General features: G+C 68.3%; 1 protein-coding gene across 1 annotated transcript; it reads left to right on the top strand.

Annotated features, from left to right (window-relative positions):
- Positions 1-321: 321 nt before the first annotated feature.
- LOC106126959 (uncharacterized) lies at positions 322-894 on the top strand (the record flags this gene model as incomplete). The annotated part of the gene is made up of 2 exons (XM_013324870.1): positions 322-611; positions 708-894. Coding segments are annotated over 2 exons (477 nt in total), but the record flags the coding sequence as incomplete, so codon positions are not given.
- Between the last annotated feature and the right edge of the window lie 3 nt (positions 895-897).

The raw sequence follows: 897 nt of genomic DNA, 5'->3' as shown, positions 1-897 counted from the left end.
GCTGGGCGAGCTGTGCGAGTGGGTGGAGCGCCACCCCGCCTGCCTGCAGCCTTGTCTGCACGCCCTTTTGCACGCGCTTCACCACCCCAGTCTCGCGCCCGCCGCCGCGCAAGCCTTGCAGGTGGCCGTTCGCTACTCTCTGCTCACTCACATCGAGCCTACTTCTTGTTTTTGATCAAGTTCCTTATTTATACGTGTACTATTTTTCAGAGTATTTGCAAGGCATGCCGCACGCAGGCGTCCGCGCACGTGGATACGCTGGTGGCGGCGGCGCGCACGGCGGACACGGCGTCGCAGCCTCTGGCGGGCACGGCGGGCGCGACGCTGCTGCGCGCGCTGGCCGCGGCCCTGGGCGCGCTGCCCGCCCCCCAGCTGGCGGCCGCGATGCGCGACGCCGCCGAGGCGCAGCTGCGGGAGCTGCGCGCGCTGATGGCCGCCGACGGGGAGATCAAGAAGGGCACGCGGTCGGACCCCGTGCTGTGGCTGGACCGGCTGGCGGCGCTGTTCCGAGACGTGGACGTGCCGCCCGCCGCCGTCACCTCGCAGGACGCGCACCCCTGCCTGCCCGCGCTCACAGACTCCTGGCCCGTCTTGTACGACGTTATGAAAAAGTAAGTGCGCCTCGGATTGCAGCTGTGTTTAGATTGCGCAGGTTTATATAGGTTGGAATTGCAAGTAGTCGTGTAGTGATAAGTCCGCGTGTGCAGGTGGGTGTCGCATAGTCGCGTGGTGGAGCGCGCGTGCCGCTGCTTGCGGTTCGGCGTGCGGTGCGTGGGCGCGGGGTGCGCGGCGCTGCTGCCGGCGCTGTGCACCGCGCTGCCGGCGCTCTACAACGCCCACCCGCACGGCTGCGTGCTGTACGTGTGCGGCGTGCTCTGTGACGTCACCGCCCGCCGC

Source organism: Papilio xuthus, unplaced genomic scaffold (assembly GCF_000836235.2).
Source record: "Papilio xuthus unplaced genomic scaffold, Pxut_1.1 DF824911.1, whole genome shotgun sequence".
NCBI lineage: Eukaryota > Metazoa > Arthropoda > Insecta > Lepidoptera > Papilionidae > Papilio > Papilio xuthus.
The sequence above is the reverse complement of the archived record's forward strand: the minus strand, read 5'-3'. Positions and strand labels throughout refer to the sequence as shown.